This window comes from Ixodes scapularis, unplaced genomic scaffold (assembly GCF_016920785.2).
Source record: "Ixodes scapularis isolate PalLabHiFi unplaced genomic scaffold, ASM1692078v2 PGA_scaffold4__175_contigs__length_147842914, whole genome shotgun sequence".
In the NCBI taxonomy this organism is placed as follows: Eukaryota; Metazoa; Arthropoda; class Arachnida; order Ixodida; family Ixodidae; genus Ixodes; species Ixodes scapularis.
In genome coordinates, this window is record NW_024609879.1 from 88433632 (window position 1) to 88447076 (window position 13445).

A 13445-nucleotide genomic window follows, 5' to 3' on the forward strand; every position below is an offset into this window, starting at 1 on the left:
CTGTTGCAACTGCTTGTCGCTACTTACGAGATAGCACGCTGGCACCGTCTATCGATAGTCCTGGTGCACTTACAACGTCACGTTAACATGGCCACTTTCGTTGTCCCCAAAAAAAGCATCCACAGCGGGAATTTTTCATAATAACGAGATTAAAATGCACGTATTGACCCAGTGCGTCCCAGAAAATGTTATCTATACAATGGGCTATTCGTATTAACAAGACGTGCTCGTATTTCCCAATTTTTCGCGTGTCGTTTTTCACGACGGGCTAGGGATAATTCTGACAATGTTGCGAGAGACTGTTCCTTGTCGATAGCGCATAAATGCGATCTCGCAAATACTGCAAAACCTTCAGCCCACAGTCAACAGCAGGTAAAAAAAACAAAATAATAAAAAGTGCTGATGCTCTGCCTTTAGCATGCGCTCGTTGCCTCGCTGCATTAGCTTTAGCTTCGCGTGCGGCAAAGTGTTACCAAGGGCACAACACTCGCGCTCAAAGCAGATCAATACTGGACTTCTCAACTTGTCGACTGTAGTTATGTGCAGATCAGAAATGTTCCAGAGCTACCTAATAGATGTTGCCAGTGTGCCATCATGCTTTCTCTTTTTGTAAGCAGTCAGACGTGCCCGCAGCACGGTCGCTCACGAACCAGCCTTAATTCTGCGTAAACTAGAAGTGCACGTGGCTCGAGGAACAGGGCTATACTCCGTTTCACCTTCAGTCCGAGCGCAGCGGACGTAATCCCAGCCAATCCAGCGTGGAGAGAGTGTCATGTGACCTTGAGCTCCCTGTGTCCCTCTGCCCAACCGGCAGGTCACGCGATTTTCTCCCGGCGCTGGATCGGCTGGGATGGCCTGTGGCGTCCACTGCGCTCAGACTGAAGGTGGAACAAAGTATAGGACAAATGTCGCCTAAAAAAAAAAAAAAGTCAAGCCCAAGGGTCGTCTATCCCCATCCCCCCTCCACATCCCACATCCCCCATCCCCCCTCCACATCCCACATCCCCCCTCCCTCTCCCCCCCCCCCCCCTCCAAAAATTCTCTCCTTTCATTCACCAAAAAAGTGAGCGCGGTATAAATGCGTAACAAAACGACTGCGACTAGTTGAAACGACAAGCGTTGCTTTTACAAAACAAAGGAGTATCCCACAATTGGGGTGCTCTTCCAGTGCCTCGGGATGCTGCCAAGAAACACGACCGCTCTCATAAACAATCCGCAAACGATCTTGACCCATGCACGAGCTGCGGCGTTCGCGCGACGACGGCGACAACTACAAGAAAAACAGTTGTGGCCGCAGTTGTCGCTGACGAGAAGAGAACGGTAGGGCATCTTTTTCGAACGCCTCCAGCAGGTGCGGCAGACCATTGGCAAAAGCGTTGGCAACATCTTACAAAGGCCGCCGAACTTGCGGCCAGCGACGAGCGTGATTGTAATGCAGCAGCTACATGAACGTGTATCTTTGGAAAGCTGTTTACAGTCAACGCTGCTCTACGTCCGGACAACGCCGCCCTCCACGCACTTGGACGCCGGCACCGACCAAACATCCGACAAACTCGTGGGACGACACCGACGTCCCGCCGAATCGCTCTCGAGCCAGGCAAAACGATTTGGCGTTCGGAGACGTGCGAGACGGCGGTGGTTATATACAAACTATGTGACCGAAGGAAAAAAATTGTCATAAACGTTCGAACTGTACATCTTGTGGCCTTTGACACTTCGCCTTGGTGCGCGGGTTTGCACGCCTTTGTGTCGAACATTTCTTTGCTTCTTTTATGCTAAGACGCGAGATGGGGAAGTGTAAACGAGAGTTCCGTAGTTCAATGAGACCAGCAGCAACATTCAGCAACCTATTCAGCAATCTGGCGGAGTAGACGCCAGATTGCTGAATAATTAAGTCGTAGCTTCCAAGGAATTTGGCCCAAAAGGAACACTGTCATGACTCGTACCTGTTTGAGCGACTTAAAAACGTCTTGTGAAGATTAAGGTTTAGAGTTCAAAGACTATCACTATGTGGCCATAAAATGCAGACGGGGGCACGAAAAATGAGTGCGAACAAAAAACTAGCCAAAAATTGTACCCAGAAAGTTTAACGAGGCTATCGATAGCACGGAAAGGGTTCAATCCTACCTTTTGTGACCCCAACGTTTGCTAGTAAACGTGCAGTTGCTGCATATAAAGCAAACATTAAAAAAACTTTACACCGATATTTGCAATACAGGTGGTAATGGCAGTTGATGCTACTCTAGCCGACAGATATCTTAAAATAAAAATTACTAGTATATGTTATTTACATAAATTATGCTGGCACACCAAATGTATTTTATCAGTAGAGTTTGTATAAAATAAACCACCCCCGACTTTTAATAGCATTTAAAAACTTAGATGACTATCTTTGCATTTACTCAAACCACTGCTGGTTTTTCAGTCACTCCACGCAAAGTTGGCATAAAATCGGTAGACATGAACAGCACTTCCAAATGTTAAACGTGCACCAACTCATTTTCTTTAGTTCCTCCATTATTCACAAAAACAGAATAGGTCCCAAAGAAATTATACAACCCACGAAATCGCGAAGTGTGGGCCGGTCCAAACTGGAAATTGCTCGTACCTCGTTAAATTCGTACAAGCAGACTTAGAAAGCCGTAGCCAAATATTCGTGAGGCAAGCGTCGTGCATTAAGAATTATAGAAATTATTAGCCTAAGACGAGAGATACGAAATGGCGCCTCCTAAAAATGCGATTTCTCTCGTACGCGGGTAACGTCTGACGGTCTCCCGGCTAGCTCGTATTTCTCATCGTTTTCCGCAGAACGGCAACCGGCTTGCAACGCGCACATTTCTGGTGCCCCACTCTGCACTTCCGTCGCCACTTGCAAGTTCACTTGGGTTGCTAGACATTCAAGGTGGTGCGTGTGCATTTTCTGGACGCACTATGTGCCACCTTTATGATTCGTGGGTTGCTCCGGAAACAAGGCCGCAAACGGGGGTCACTAGAGCCGCCAAAGAGGGTATACTTCAAAGTAAAGACACCTCAGCAGTCTCCCTGCTTGAGATCACTGTTGCCAGTTATCCGACACTTAAACTGAATTCAATGACTTTCTGTCCTCTAGAAATGTTAACAGTTCTCAAGAGAGCAAAATGGTGATGTCTGAGCTTCCTTGACACAGGGGAGTTTTAGAATAGCGTGCACAAAGGCTTTGCACACGCAAAGAATGGCGTTGCCGCCACTGCGCGTGCGCCAAACGCTAACTGCATTTTTCACTTTGCGTACGCTATTTTAGCGTACGCCATTTTTTGGAAAGTGTGCACGTACGCAAGGTGTGTCTGGATTTTTCACAAGAAGGATTTGTGTTGTCGTGAGCTTGCCGTCAGCAGCATCCGTGCGACTGCGATTTTCAATACAGGACGACGTTGTTTACAGGAGGCGAACGTCACAAACCAGTTGGAAGACCCAGCAAGGTGGGCGACGATCGCCGGCAACTTGCAGCTTGTGACGCGCGAATGTTTTCTAACGAAGGTACGGTGTGCGAAGGTCCGTACATGAGACCTCTCTTGCCGAGGCATTGTGAGCGAACACGACCGGTCTACAGCTTGTGTCGCATCCTACCATAATATCTTGAGGGATGACCCACCCCTTGAAAGATAACCCACTATACCATTTTTGGTATGATTTGCTATTTTTCCAAAAACACCGAAAGATAGAACACTTCTAGTAAACCGCAGGGCATTGTGCAAAGGGTACCTCGGCAGAAATGGTGTTACTTAGCCACGGCAGGAGATAACCGCGAACATTGCTGACTGGGAACAACAGTCGTCCTTGGTTCATTGCTCCTCCCTGCGATCACGAGTTTCGCAGGTCACAAAATCTAAAGCTAGCGTTTTTCTAACTTTTTTTATCGCACACCGAAAGTTAGCCTACTCCTTTTTTTCACCCGATTTGCTTTTGATATTAGGTGGGCTATCTCTCGGATATTAAGGTAACATTTAAACAAATCTGAAATGTCACTCTGGACAAAGAAACTTTTTTTCTTTTTTTTTCTCAAGTTACAGTGTTTTGTGCATGACATAAAAATTGTTACTGTATCTCGGTGGTGTTGCAAGCTCGAGATGCTTTCGTTTTTATGTCGCGGCGAAGGAACGCTATTCTAAATATTTCATGAATTGCGTACGTGCGCCAATGTAAGCGCTAAATTTAACATTAGCATGCAATGAAATTGCGTGCATCACTCTAAAACTCCCTACTGGATCTGTATTCCCAGGACGCCTGCCGGCAGCGGCGGCGTAACGAAACTGGTTCTCGAGATCGGTCTGTTTGTCCCCCTTTTGAATTAGGCAACAAAATGGCGGTGCCCACGAGGGGGACGGAGAGTCGATGCTCTGGAGCATATTTGGCGGCTCTAGTGGTCACTTTGAACGTGCGTGTCGGTGAGTACGGGAACGAAAAAGTGGAAGCCTTTCTTCGAAGACGGCCGGCGATCCAAAGCGGGGGCGGATGTGCGTCCGGAGACCCCGCACCGCTTCACTCGATGTAGATGTCTTCGACGGGGTACGCCATCTCCACAAACTTCTGGTAGAACCTCCGGAAGGCCCGACTGTGCACAAGGGATGCAAGGGAAAAACGGCCGTTAACCCTCGCCCTCCCAAGGATGAGCTTGACATGACCGGTAACGTCTGTCTTGTTGCCGATACACCGAGAAAGCCGAGGTTTCCTATACACTGTGGGTACGAGAGAAAAGAGAACCGCGTTTCTCTCGCCGCAGAAATAAACTATGCGCCGCCAAATGCTTAGTCTCCGCTCGTATGCAAAATTGGCGGTTAGAACGAGATACCAAAGTTTCAAAACTTCTCCTTATCTGACACAAAAGTTATTATCGACTCTTGAAAATTTCGCGTGGCCGTGATGCCCCCTGACAAACTTGTCAGTTAAAAAGACAATCTCGTTTTATTTGTTTGTTTCACAGAAACAAATGGCACAGGTCATTTCTTAGTTTGATAACCGTTGGGCCTAGGTGGATTTGAGCCGGCTCGTAGAGAAATTTAATTTTTTTGTTCAATCCTTTTATTGAGGTAACATGCCTGTCTTCAAACTTTCGCATTCCATGGCCACTACTAGCGTCATATTCAAGTTTCAGCTTTCTGCAACGCGTGGCTCATTTATGCGGGTCGAAAAACATGTGGGGTATCATGTTGTCTATTGGACTTTGTAGACTATGACTATATATACAGTGGTTTTATTATTTCGAAGTGGCAGCCGTTTCATGGTTTTGTCAGTTTCGTTCTGTTTAGTTTCTGATGGTGTTGTCGGTCACATTGTGTTGTGCTGATGGAGTCGTGTGTGGCTGTGTTGCATGCCTAAGAAGTTTCAATCCTACTTGGCACTAGAAATGTTTTAGTCGGCGTGTGTGTGCTCGATTGGCTTGACAGTTAATCCTTTTGGACGCGACCCGCCCGGCAGCGATGTTCCAAGCTCCCGCACGTCACTTTGGCACATGTCTCACTTAAAATGTTTACAAGAGGCGAGCTGGATGAGATGTCTCCCTATCTTGTTAGCATGTAAATGTAAATTCTTGCACTACGTAACACTGAGAGTTTTTAACACTGAGAGCTTTTATTTCTTATCTATCTTAATGACCTACCCTCCATATAACGTCATCAACAGGCTCTGCACATATGACTGTGTCATTTATCATTGTATTACTAATACTGAAGAGTCTTTACTACTACAACAGGATTTAAATATGTTCTCACTCTGGTGTAACACATGGCAGATGAAGGTCAATGTATTGAAGAGTAAACTATTAACATTCACTGGCCAATGAACGCCTGCAATACTTAACTATTATACATTACAAATTCTGCCTCTCGAAAAAGTGTCTATCTACAAATATTAAGGAGTAACATTTTCTGGCGACCTTACCTGGAATACTCACATTAACAATGTAGTGTCTAGTGCTTGTAAATCTCAGATATATTAAATGTAACCTATACCATATCCCCCTTTGTGTTAAACTAACAGCCTACAAGTCCTTTGTCAGGGCTAAATTGGACTAAGCTTCCTTTATTTGGTGGCCGCATGAGGCTTACCTTAGTAACAAACTTGAGTCAATTCAGAACAAGGCATCCCGCTTCATATCCCATGACTACTCGCGGTCATCAAGCCTAATTGCACTCAAAACTAACCTCAACCTTTGCCCACAGGCTGAAAGAACTAAAATTACCGTCTTGTCATGCTAAACAAAATTTGCTACTCCTCTTCGTCATTTCCAAACCATTACTGCCAACTTCATCACACATCTCTTTACGTCGTGACCACAATCTGAAAATAAACCCTCTATTTGCGAGAACTAGCAAATTTCAAAATTCTCAGCTCTCTCTAGCCATTAACAACTGGAATTCTCTTCCTGAGGCTAATGTACTTGAAAATAATCAAACTAAATTTCGCAATCTTTACAAGGCATATCTTAAAAGTGTTCTCGGTTAGTTTGACTGTTTATTCTAATAGTTATTTATTACCATTTTTTTTAGTTTCTTATATTTGTTTCTATGATATGTCTCCTGATCTGAATTAACCCTAGCCATTATTCGGCAAACCTCACTATCTAGTTTTATTTTGGGAGCTCTCTTGTTTGTTTCTAAATGTTTGTTTTATATTTCTCTTGCTTCCCCTCTCATGCAACGCATTTCAGGAGAAGTGCCTTTCAGGTATTAATAAATGAAATGAATGAAATGAAATGCTTTTTGTTACTCCACGCCTCCACCACCGTACGAGCGCATCTTCGTATTGTTTCAAAGTCCTGCCTTGCTTCCGGCTCCTGTCCTGTTTTTAACTGGGGTAATAAATTTGTTGTTTAATTTAGATTTTCTTTTTTTGTCGTGTTTAACGAGCGGCTTTACTACTAAACGATCGGGATGTTAAATAAAATGTTGTGGATGCAAACACTGCCTTCTTGGTGTTTCTTGACCGGTGCAAATGAACAACAAAGCAAGATTATAACACACTGAGCAAAAAATTTCCCCTATTGCAGTATGCGCCGCGGTTGTATGAGATACGCACATTTTCTGACAGCAAACGTCGTCCAATAAACAAGAAATCTTTCGACACAAGATTTAGCTTGTTTTTCTATAAGAACACATAAAGTAAATCATGAAAAACAATGGTACTGCATTTCGTAATGTTTAGTACAACCACACTAACATTACGTGCGGTAGAGATGAGATCGAGCCGGAATTTTAGGCCCGACCCGGCCCGGCCCAATAAGGCCTTGGCTCGAACCAGCTTTTTAAAGAGACACTGACACCCCCCCAAATATTTTTTTTTTTTTTTTTTTTTTCATTTTTTGTTAAGCGCTTTATTATGATGTCGGAGGACTACCCAATTAATATTTTGCAACAGAGCAGCATATTTTTTTAATAAAGCCAAAAGACGCAACTGCTCGAAACCGAAACTCAGGCACGGAGGTCGGAGAAGTGGAGAGAAGAGAGTGAGTGGCAAAAGTCACATGGCTACACCCAACCGTGCAGTTTTTTTTTTGTTTTTTTTTTCTTCTTCTTTGCGTAACAAACGACATGCGGCGTAGCAGGAATTGTTTGCCGTGCGATTCTTTTGCAGTTATGTTTGTTCCGCTCACTGTTCTGTACTCCAAGATGAGTTGTTTTCTACATTGAGGAGTCGGAGATGAGTAGTGAGTGCCCGTGGTGAATTTCCATGATCGGCTCCGAAAAGAATACACCCAAGATGTTGCGTGAAGAGCTGGCTCACATGTCCTCCGTCCGAAAAAAAGTGGCATTGTGCGAAAGAGTTTCCGAAAGATCAACGGGATCGGGACCAATGGCTGGCTGTAATTCGTGTAGAACCTCGGAAAGTGGACGCTACCTGATTTATATGCTTCTCGCATTTTGTGGAAAGTGATTACACTGAGTTCGCAGGTGTCAAAAAGGAAATCCCATACCATTTAATTCAGCAACGTGTCGTCCACAACATTTGTTTATTTTTTTGTTTGTTTCTTCAATGATAATTGTAAAAAAAAAAGTAAACATCAAAAAATGTTTGGAAAAAAAAAAAAAAAAAAAGAACTTTCACTGGGGATCGAACTCGGTCCTACCGCGTGTGAAGTGGACGTCTTTCCCACTGAGCTACTGGGGCATCTCTTTACTGGGGGATTTCTTTCCTTAGTAATAATTCAGGCGGAAAATTGTAAGTTGGAAAGTTTGCTGCCGAATTTCCTCCAGCAAAACCACTCCTGGGTCGAAGTCGGGAAGCACCATGCATTGGCGACATTCTCACCTAGTAAAGAAATCGTACGCGTGCATATTCAACTCGAAATGGACACGTCGTGCTTGACGTTAGGGCGAGCGATGTCTTCAGCCACGAGAAGAGAGCGACGGCTCGGCGACGTCTTCGTGCAAATCGGCTTGGTGGTCGGGCATGTCGCACGGGATGAATACCAATTCTTTTGATCAGTCCCAAATTTCTCTTTTAAAGGCAGACAGAATTCGCCGGTACCACAAATGACAGTTCTGAAGTAGAGGTACCACGCTCGTCGTCCGCTGCCATCGCCGTCCCCGCGAGTCCCATGGTACGCGAAACGACGCACGCACAGAATGCTTCCGGTTCTCTGTGCAACTTTTTTTTTTTTTTTTTCAATCAACGTATTTGCAGTTTTTTAGAAGCCACAAAAAATAGGTTTCATATTTTTTTTTTTTCTATTTTTAATATTGAGTGTGTGCCTTCAGTGACCAACGACTTTGATTAAATTTGATGGTCGCGTCGATACCTTAGAAAATGGCCAGTGACCATGGAAAAGAGAGTGAGCGAGACTCGAACCGGCCAGTTCTTGATCGGCGGTTTTCGGGCGGAAAGAAACCGAATTTCGAGTCGCAAATTGTGTTCTGGGTAGTTGGGCTCTGATATGTCATGTACAACTAAAAACCTTGGCGAGCCTAAACGCCCTGTTAGTGCCCCTTTAAACACAAGTCCAAGCCCGACCCAACATGAATCCAACCCAAACCTGGCCCGAATCACGCTGAACCAGGCCCAAACTTGGCCTGAGGTCGACTGTGTTTTCTATTAATTCTACCTTTGTTTATGACACCGTTCATATTGAACGAGAATTCCCAACCTCGAAAGTTGAACACATTTGTTTCAAAGGTCTGCACAGCCATTTTATTTACTCGGGCTGTTTCTAGAACAATGATGCGTGTTTCAAATAATTCTGTTTGTTTCGCCAGTGATGCAAAGCGATAAACATAGGCAGCTATAAAATGTGATGTTTTGGTCCTTTTATAGCATTGCATAATATGCCTAGAGGTGAACGCAATTGATTAATTTAATAAGCGTCTGATTAATCGATAGCGAATAATCAGGTTAATTTTTTTGGTTGTCGTTCAGCCCTAGACACTGGAATGGCACATAAATAATTTAGTGAACACACTTAAGCGAAATGGTACATACTTTCCCGAGGTACGCGTGGGAAACTACTGGGATCCAAGTTCCACGTCGGCAAGTTGATCGGCAAGTTTGCCTCCTGCTGCAATTGGTCAGGCCCACGTCTCAAGCGATCGCAAATGCTATCAAGATTGTAACGTCTGCATCATAGTGAGGTGACCGGTCTATTTGCAACTTTCTTGAGCGTTTGCGATCCTGTCGGGCATGGCGCTGCCACAGTGGGCGGCAAACCCACTGCAACAAACAAACACCTCCTGGACCAACCTACCGATGTCGAACTCAGCCCCCATGGATGGGGGATGGGGTAGGACGGAGCTCCGAATAGGATTACATTTGAAATATGCGACATGCTCATAAAGAGAATAGCAACAAACGTCATGCTCATTTTTATGAGTGCAATGCGCACATTGAATTTTCAGGTCTAACCCCATCCCTTGGTCGCTCGCTATCTGCAGTTCGCAGGACTCGACTCCTGCGTGTACTGCAAGGGAGTGTGCGCACCGGCTGTTTTCAACACACACGCGATGCCTGGTGGCACGGAGTCATTGATGTTGATAACTGCGTCCTAGAATAGTGGTTCTTGACCATTAATGTTTCAAGGACTGCTTGTAAAGCAGTGTAAATGATGGATTTGCGGTGTAGCAAGAGGGAAAGGTCTGGGGTAATTATGTTTATGAAGGAATGAATTAATACTATATAGTTAAGTGCACTTGTAAACTAGACTTCTCTCATTAAATTAAAAAAAAAAAAAAGAAATTACTCAAAAATAAATTACCTGTTCTTCATACAAAAAAAAAAAAAAAAATAGTACTTTTGTATATTGGGTTGAGCCCGACCAGGAGGACAAACGGCTACAACCACGTGTCTCCTTTTTCCCACTGGTAGCCGGCAGCAAGCCTGGAGCATTTTCCGTGCCGTGCTAGAGTTTCTCCACCAGACAGAGCTTGCCGAGCGCCTGTGACCCCTGCATGTCTTCCCCTCACACTCCTATCGCGCCCGTCACCCACTCCACCCCCCTTTCCCCCTCTCCCCTCTCCTTTCCCAACCTTTAAATCCGCCTGGAACTTTGAACTTGTGATTCCGCTTTGATACCCTATCCCACTTTTAATCTCTCATCCCTTTGTTCATGCGAGTCTTTTCCCCTATTAGGGTGAATAATAGTATGCATGGACATTAACCCCCTTTTCCCGTATCTCAACACTTTCCCCCATCCCGACCAGACTGTTGGGTTGGGCTTTCGGGCTAGCTTGAGGCCGCATAGATCTCTAATGTGCGACCTTTAGCTGATGTACATTGAGAAGTTTTTTTTACATACCCCATCACTTAAAAGGTTACATGACATTTGTTTACTGAAAATGCGTATTGAACCGTGATGCTGCCTGGAAGCAAGCTTATATATATATATATATATTTTTTTTTTAAACATATATTGAGAATGTGTTTGAAACGTTTGTTTGAAAAGTTTGAAATGTCAAAATAATAATTAAAAAAAATATTTTGATGGGGGATATTAACAGTATTTAGAAAATATTTTCCCGTCTTTAGGAAGTGGCGTCACGAACGTCAAAATAATACTTGAAACCCTGTTCAGCTTGGATGTCGAAATAGTCACTGCCAAAGAAATATCATCCGATACAGGTGAGTTTAGGGTATCTTTGTGTTTGGGTATTACTTCTTCACATTAAATTCTGGAAAATTGGGAACATAGCAAAATTAAACTCAGAATTTTGGAGAGTCGGGAATCTACAAAAAATGAACTCCAACGAATCCCAAAGTCGCGGCGAAATATACACTCCAAAAAATGCCCTTAGATTTTTACGATATTTAAACTCATAAAACGCGGAGCCCTAATTACGGCATGTGACGCTCATGGTGAAGACTGCAAAGAGCGTCGACTCACCCTACAGCCTCGGCAACTTCCCTCGTCGATCCTTCGGCCCTGAACACGTGACAAGCGAACCGTTCCCGCAAGGGATGCTTGGTGATAAACCCAAAATACCTGCGTGGTAAAAAAAACACAAAAACGACATTCCAGTGGAACACACAAGACTGCTGGTAGTTCATTGCCAGCACATTGTATTTGCTCAGATATTTTTTTAGCTTTATAGAAATGAGGACGGTGCGTCTGTATTGCCATAGATGACCAATTGTGGCGATCTATCGGGGAAGACTAGCAAATGGCAAGACAGAGGGCCCTTTTCTTGCCTAAAAATACTATCCGTCCAGCAACGTTGAGCGAGATGCCTCGATTGCTTGAACTGCAGTGCAGATGGCATTTTTGAAAACAAACGTTTTTGAGACCTCGCAACCACAGCAAGCAGTAGCTATTTGCACACTATGGATTAAGAAATATTTTTCTTTTTCTACGGGTAATCCTAAGATCATCCTAAGGCCCGCTTCAAACGGGGCAACTTTTCGAGCAATTTCGGAGTCGCTGGCGGGTTGTTCCTTAGCTTTCCCTAGGTCAATACGAATTGCTGAGATCGGGTCCGACTCGAAACGGACGAGCAACTCGAACAACTCGGAGACGTTCGAAGCAGCAGCAGCCAATCAGGGACGCAATATTTTCATGTGACACCTCGTGGTGGTGATGATGACAGCTAAAGACTTAGTTCTGGTTTGAAATGAATTGGTTTTGGAAATAAGCCTTTACAGAAAGATGAGTTAGTATTCCCAATGCCAATCAAAGATATGAAAACATGTTTTTAGCGCGTAGCTGTGCGTCTAAAAAGTGCAAAAAAAATCAAATTTCATGATGATGATAACAAGTCCTAGCAATTCGGTTGCTGCGTGTGAACACGCCGGCCCGTGTTGCTGGTGTTGCGACGTCAAGTTGCTGGGCGAAATTGCCCCGTCTGAAGCGGGCCTAATAAAATCTTATGGATAAAGTTGCAAAACACAAAATGTGAATTAGCTTTTCTTAAGCCCCTGAAGACATGCTGCACATGATCTGTCTCCCCAGCTTCATTCCTAGATACATATTACGGATCATTTTCACTGCCTGGTCTATAAAGAGGAAATAGTCGAAATGTGCCGATGAACGGACCACGCCGACTGAACGGGGGGTACTTTACAAAGCCGCAGAAAAACAGGGTATTTGACAGGGTTGACCAGTCAGACTCCAGATCTCTTCATTACCGGTGAGGTACGCTAGCCACCACACTACCCAGCTTTGTCTTTCAGCGTCATCTATCTGCCTAATGACTTCACCGAAACGGAATGTATCCAATCAGAGATGCTCTGGAGGCACCCTATGTTCCTAGCCATAGCAAACTGGGGCAACTGGCTCCCAAGTGGAATAATAACAAACAAATAAAATACAAAATGACCAGTGCAGGCAGGCCAGCTGTAGTCTCTTCCTTCCATTAACAAGGCAGAACAACTTAGGCTCCATGCTCGTAACCGTAATTACCTCTTATTATTTTATTGGCTCAATATACCTGCGCATGAAAAACTGACAGGTCAAGTCCAATCGGCAATAGTTGAATGCCGTTTCTCTCAGGGAATGTGACCCTGTTTCAAATGTATTTCGCAATCTGAGGGTGAAGGAAACTCCAAGGCAGCACAAAGCAGCACAAAGAGCTGCCATAAACGGCACAGGAAACAGAGTATGGATGGTATGCTTGTGATGAATGCTTTCCACCGTTTCACAACCACAAAAATAGCTTCTGGTCGCCAGGGGCAGATTTAGAGTGGGGCCCCACTCTAAATCTGCCCTTGGTGATCGTCCTACCTAAGCCCCCAAGGTAAACTTTTTTTAAATGAAAGAATTGATATGCACCAGCCAAAAGGTAAGTTTTTGGTGACATAGCAGATATTGGGTCAACAAAAGAGATCTGGGAAACCTTTTGGCCGCAGCTTATCTCAGCATACCGTCACTGGTCGGTGTGGTCGCTCTTGCACGAAAGTCTAACTTCGCTCAAGCACCGATTCGGCGAATCATCGCCACTCAACGACAAAGAGTCCCGGCACTGCCGGCACCTCGACGGGTAAGACGAAGG

General features: G+C 44.6%; 1 protein-coding gene across 1 annotated transcript in view; it reads right to left on the bottom strand.

Annotated features, from left to right (window-relative positions):
- Positions 1 to 1034: 1034 nt before the first annotated feature.
- Positions 1035 to 13445, bottom strand: part of LOC8032003 (JNK-interacting protein 1) — a 47992-nt gene continuing 35581 nt past the window's right edge. The window contains exons 12-13 of the mRNA XM_042293258.1: positions 11345 to 11443; positions 1035 to 4591 (exon numbers count right to left, since the gene is read on the bottom strand). Coding sequence (XP_042149192.1) covers positions 4519 to 4591; positions 11345 to 11443 — 172 coding nt within the window. The 3' untranslated portion in view covers positions 1035 to 4518. The remainder of the gene's footprint in view (positions 4592 to 11344; positions 11444 to 13445) is intronic.